Here is a 6,192-nt window from a genome sequence, read left to right on the forward strand (position 1 = left end):
TCGTTTGGTCTAAAAGTGGATTATTCCCCCACACAATGTGATCATTTGTTAATTTTCCTTTTAACAAAGACAAAATAAATGTAATGTTTTACTTTATCAACTTCATGGAGTTTTGTAAATAAAATCTTTATTAATTTGTAAAAACAAAAAGTTCCAAAAAGGAACAAGAGCAACAAAAGACAACGCCGCCCACTTCTCTGGGCCCGGACGAGTCTGCATTCACATACAGAGACGAGAGTTAGGGACTAGGAGACATTCCGAGACTAGAAGCAGGGACTAGGAGACATTCTGAGACTAGAAGCAGGGACTAGGAGACATTCTGAGACTAGAGTTAGGGACTAGGAGACATTCTGAGACTAGAAGCAGGGACTAGGAGACCAGGATCATCTGAGATGGACCGACACAAAGTCGAAAAGTTCTGTGGTCCAACCAGCTCACATCACAAGTACAGACAAGATCAGGAACTCTGAGACCATGTCAGAGTCAGAGACGAGGACACAAAGTCAGGGACTAGGAGACTGACACAAAGTCTAGGAAAAAAGTTGTAAAAAAATCATTTTTTTCTTAAACTATTTGAAAATAAATGTTTATGTAGAAAAAGTCTGGGAATGTTTAGTCTCTGACTCTAGTCTGAATGTGTCTCCTAGTCTGTGACTCTAGTCTCTGAATATGAGGTGGTCTACAGCGCCCCCTGTAGTCTTATGTGGTCTACAGCGCCCCCTGTGCGGCCCTCCTGAACAGCGCCTGTCTCTGGGGGCCCGTCATGGTCTCGGCGCTCTGCAGCAGGTTGGCGATGATGAGGGTCTGCTGGACTCGGGAGGACTTGACCCACAGACGGCCGTTCATCCCGACCACCAGCTCACAGGGGAAGAGCTGCTGCAGGTCTGACAGGAGCTCACTGTGGGGGGCCAGTAGCCTGGGGGGGGAGACCATGTCAGTCTATGGACCACAACACACACACACACACACACACACACACACACACACACACACACACACACACACACACACACACACACACACACACACACACACACACACACACACACACACACACACACACACACACACACACACACACACACACACACACACACCGGCTGTATCCCAAAGTCAAGGGTCTTCGGAGTCGGGTCCTCCAGAGCTGATGCCAGAGAAGTCCCAATCACTGGTGTAACCACTAATAGAACATTCAGGGTTCGGACACTTTTTCAGTGGCCAAATTCAAGCTCTTTTCAAGGTCCATTTTCAAGCTTTTCAAAAATTTAAAAAATCAAGCAGCTTCTTTCTTTTATTAATAAATAACAGATTGTACATTTCTAATTTTTAAATTAACTTGAGTTTTAACAGGGTCGGCGTAATAAGCTGCTTCAGCCTTCTCGGTCCAAATGTCTATTATCAATTTTCTTTCTCTGTTTACTTATTGTTTACTTTGATCAATGTTTTTTTTCTGGATTGTTACTTCTGTTTTAATGACATGTATTGAGCGAAATAAACGAAAACGAACAACTTCGATACTAAAAAGTAAGTCACTTATTGTAAGTCGCTTTGGACAAAAGCGTCTGCTAAATGACATGTAATGTAATGTAAAAAGGGGCAATTTCACTTAACCATACCACCAGCAATGGTTTTACACTTTGAACAACTAAAAGTAGTTTGCTAATCTCATAAAACATCCTGGTATGGGAATCTAGGAGCTAGGAGCAAAAGGAAGCTCACAAAAATCATCAACGAGCAGCTGGTGGAACTAAACACGACCCAAACTAGGAGGATGACGTAGAATCCTTCAGATTCAGACGTTGGAGGATCCTTCCTTGACTTTAGGAGCCAGCTTCTCATTCACTTCAACACAAACCTTCTGACGAGTCCCAGAGACACGCTGAAGACCAGACCGCCGCCGCCAAACACCCCCATCCCATTGGCTCGTCCACAGCTGTCCACACACACCAGCTCCGGCTCCATGTCCTGATTGGCTACCACGAACTGGGAGAACACCAGGTCCCCCACCTGCACAGGTAACACAGAGAGGGAGGGGTCAAAACACACCTGAACAGGTAACACAGGGAGGGAGGGGTCAACACACCTGACCAGGTAACACAGGGAGGGAGGAGTCAACACACACCTGACCAGGTAACACATGGAGGGAGGGGTCAACACACACCTGACCAGGTAACACAGGGAGGGAGGGGTCAACACACACCTGACCAGGTAACACAGGGAGGGAGGAGTCAACACACACCTGACCAGGTAACACAGGGAGGGAGGGGTCAACACACACCTGACCAGGTAACACAGGGAGGGAGGGGTCAACACACACCTGACCAGGTAACACAGGGAGGGAGGAGTCAACACACACCTGACCAGGTAACACAGGGAGGGAGGGGTCAACACACACCTGACCAGGTAACACAGGGAGGGAGGAGTCAACACACACTTGACCAGGTAACACATGGAGGGAGGGGTCAACACACACCTGACCAGGTAACACATGGAGGGAGGGGTCAACACACACCTGACCAGGTAACACAGGGAGGGAGGGGTCAACACACTCCTGACCAGGTAACACATGGAGGGTGGGGTCAACACACTCCTGACCAGGTAACACATGGAGGGAGGGGTCAACACACACCTGACCAGGTAGCACAGGGAGGGAGGGGTCAACACACACCTGACCATGTAACACATGGAGGAAGGGGTCAACACACACCTGACCAGGTAGCACAGGGAGGGAGGGGTCAACACACACCTGACCATGTAACACATGGAGGAAGGGGTCAACACACACCTGACCAGGTAACACAGAAAGGGAGCGGTCAACACACCTGACCAGGTAACACAGGGAGAGAGGGGTCAACACACCTGTACAGGTAACACAGGGAGAGAGGGGTCAACACACCTGTACAGGTAACACAGGGAGGGAGGGGTCAACACACACCTGACCAGGTAACACAGGGAGGGAGGGGTCAACACACCTGACCAGGTAACACAGGGAGGGAGGGGTCAACACACACCTGACCAGGTAACACATGGAGGGAGGGGTCAACACACACCTGACCAGGTTACACAGGGATGGAGGGGTCAACACACCTGTACAGGTAACACAGGGATGGAGGGGTCAACACACACCTGTACAGGTAACACAGGGAGGGAGGGGTCAACACACCTGTACAGGTAACACAGGGATGGAGGGGTCAACACACCTGTACAGGTAACACAGGGATGGAGGGGTCAAAACACACCTGACCAGGTAACACAGGGAGGGAGGGGTCAACACACACCTGTACAGGTAACACAGGGAGGGAGGGGTCAACACACACCTGTACAGGTAACACAGGGAGGGAGGGGTCAACACACCTGTACAGGCACAGACACCTGGACCTCTCTGTGTCCTCGTGTCTCACCTGGACGTCTCTGTGTCTCACCTGGACCTCTCTGTGTCCTCGTGTCTCACCTGGACCTCTCTGTGTCTCACCTGGACCTCTCTGTGTCCTCGTGTCTCACCTGAACGTTGGGTCGGTTCCTCTTGGTCGCTCCCTCAAACGCCAGGTAGGACAGAGACGCCTGCTCACTTCCTCCAAAGTCCACCTTGAAGACGTCTCCTGATTTGGTCGTGACGATGCCGATGACGGTCTCTCCCTTAGCGGGGACATACTGAGGACAGACGGGGACAGACTCAGCTCCCAGCATGCACTGCTGCAACACCTGACTAGCCTTAACTGTAACAGCCTTAAATTGCCTGTTTTATGAAGGGAATCTTGCAGCAGCAGACGTTAAGAAAATATTACCTGTGTCCAAACCAAACTCAACATGATCTACGCTCACAAATCATTGTTCAGATGCTGGAGCCAAGAGTGAGAACTGAGTTAGGTCAGAAAGCTTTTAGTTACGCTCCTTTATCATGGAACAATCTGCAAAAAGAATTGAAATTGTCTGAATTGATCACAATTGGTGAATTTAAATCGTTTCTAAGGGACAAAGAAATAATTTCCCTTGGTCAGTGTGATGCTCCTTATGAGTCTCTATTTCACTGATGTTGTGATGGCTGTATATTTGTATTCAATTGTTTATGTTAACTGTGTTTAAATGTTGTAACTTGTCACTTTTTATGCTGCTTTCCTGGTCAGGTCTCTCTTGTAAAATAGATTTTTTAATCTCAATGTGACTTTTTAGCTGGTTAAATAAAGGAGATATATATAAATAAGGAAAAAATAAATAAAAACCCTAGGAAGAATTTAAGTCTTGTGGGGGACGAATGATTTGGAGAAGCGATTTGTTTTACACCTAGAGAGGCCTGAAGGTAACAGAGAGAATTCGTGGCTCGGGATGATAAAAGCATTGAGCTTTACGGAGGATTTGCTGGTTGCAAAAGGAACTTAAGTCTCTTAGTTTTACTGGTAATCTTAGAGCAGGACTTCACAATACTAGTCAGGCTGTTTCTGTCTTTGACTGAAAGACAATGAAACCAACAGATAAAAGAAAAACACATCAGACTCAATAAATGCTTGATAAAAACGAGAGTATAACAGGCCTGACAGAGAGAGAATTTAGTTTCCTGAGAAGATGAATTCTCTGTTGTCCTTTAGCTTTACTATCTAATCTGTCTTCACATCAAATTTGAGATGGTCGTAGAAAAAATGTCCCCATACAAGTATTTGTATGATGAAACAATTTCAACTTTTTTGTTATGTATGATGCAATAATTAATTCTTTGGTTTTGGATACATTTAAATCCCTAAAAGTTACAGTCACAGCAGGAGATAAAATCAGTTAGGGTATTGTGAACCATAAAGGGACAGCAGTCATCAGAGAGTTTAATCAGACAGCTTTCATCACTATACATAATAAAAAGGAAGGATGAAAGGACTCCTTGAGATGGTTACAGAGTCAGAGACTCTTTGCTCTCTGCCAGTTAAAAAGTCAAAGATCCATAACACAAGCTGGGGAGACAATTCAAATTTAGACACAAGCCTCTCTATGGAGAGAGATTCTTGCAGCAGCAGACTCCCCTCTGAAGCCTTTAATTGCTTGTTTTCTGACCGGACTCTTGCATGCCCTTAAGTCTTAAATTACCTGTTTGATGAACAGATTCTTGCATGCAGCAGATTCAGCCCTGAAGCCTTAAATTGCCTGTTTTATGAATGGACTCTTGCATGCTCTGAAGCCTTAAATTGCCTGTTTTATGAATGGACTCTTGCATGCTCTGAAGCCTTAAATCACCTGTTTTATGAACGGACTCTTGCATGCTCTGAAGCCTTAAATTGTCTGTTTTGTGAACAGACTCTTGCATGCTCTGAAGCCTTAAATTGTCTGTTTTATGAATGGACTCTTGCATGCTCTGAAACCTTAAATTGCCTGTTTTGTGAACAGACTCTTGCATGCTCTGAAGCCTTAAATCACCTGTTTTATGAACAGACTCTTGCATGCTCTGAAGCCTTAAATTGTCTGTTTTGTGAACAGACTCTTGCATGCTCTGAAGCCTTAAATTGTCTGTTTTATGAATGGACTCTTGCATGCTCTGAAACCTTAAATCACCTGTTTTATGAACAGACTCTTGCATGCTCTGAAGCCTTAAATTGTCTGTTTTGTGAGCGGACTCGTGGATCCAGACTCACCCTCCTCTGCTGGGAGTCCATCCAGAACATGTTGGGCTGTTTGTGCCTCAGGACGCCGCTCTTACAGACCAGCAGCCGGTCCCCGCTCCGCCTCAGACCGGGACCACACAGCACCTTGTCCGGTCTGACGGGCTCCGTTAGAGAGATGGTCCCGTCCGTCTCACAGCAGAACTCATCTCCCGGAACCAGAACCTGACCCACTTTATCCCTCAGGGCCGAGAACATCCTCACACGTGTTGTTGTTGTTGTTTTTGACGGACTGATTTCAGGGTGACACACAGGAAGCTGCAGCCAAACAGACCGGATATAAAGAGTGTGCTGCAGCCTGCAGCGCCCCCTGCGGCCCGGAGGAGACACTGCTCATTATAATAATAATAATAATAATAATAATAACGTGGGTTGATAATTATAATAATAATAATAATAATAATAATAATAATAATAATAACATGGGTTGATAATAATAATAATAATATAACATGGGTTGATAATAATAATAATAATAATGATTAAAAAAAAAAATCATAATAGTGATAATAATAATGATTAAAAAATAATAATCATGATAATAGTGATATAA

The 6,192-nt window shown here is 45.5% G+C and overlaps 1 protein-coding gene across 1 annotated transcript; it reads right to left on the reverse strand.

Moving 5' to 3' along the window:
• Nucleotides 1–86: 86 nt before the first annotated feature.
• On the reverse strand, nucleotides 87–5,886 carry LOC131982398 (exosome complex component RRP40-like). The gene is made up of 4 exons (XM_059347031.1): nucleotides 5,613–5,886; nucleotides 3,502–3,651; nucleotides 1,856–2,007; nucleotides 87–916 (listed from the first exon to the last, which is right to left on the reverse strand). Exons 1-4 carry the CDS (start codon nucleotides 5,835–5,837, stop codon nucleotides 709–711), a joined length of 735 nt encoding a protein of 244 aa, XP_059203014.1. The 5' UTR covers nucleotides 5,838–5,886; the 3' UTR covers nucleotides 87–708.
• Nucleotides 5,887–6,192: the final 306 nt, after the last annotated feature.

Source organism: Centropristis striata, chromosome 12 (assembly GCF_030273125.1).
Source record: "Centropristis striata isolate RG_2023a ecotype Rhode Island chromosome 12, C.striata_1.0, whole genome shotgun sequence".
In the NCBI taxonomy this organism is placed as follows: Eukaryota; Metazoa; Chordata; class Actinopteri; order Perciformes; family Serranidae; genus Centropristis; species Centropristis striata.

Bases quoted from the DNA above. Each gene is read 5' to 3' on its own strand.
- LOC131982398 (XM_059347031.1), bottom strand. From the start codon at position 5,837: ATGTTCTCGGCCCTGAGGGATAAAGTGGGTCAGGTTCTGGTTCCGGGA. The intron at 3,652-5,612 runs GTGAGTCTGGAT...GTCTGTCCTCAG, and splicing joins TGGACTCCCAGCAGAGGAGG to TATGTCCCCGCTAAGGGAGA. The intron at 2,008-3,501 runs GTGAGACACGAG...TTACCTGTGCAG, and splicing joins GGAACCGACCCAACGTTCAG to GTGGGGGACCTGGTGTTCTC.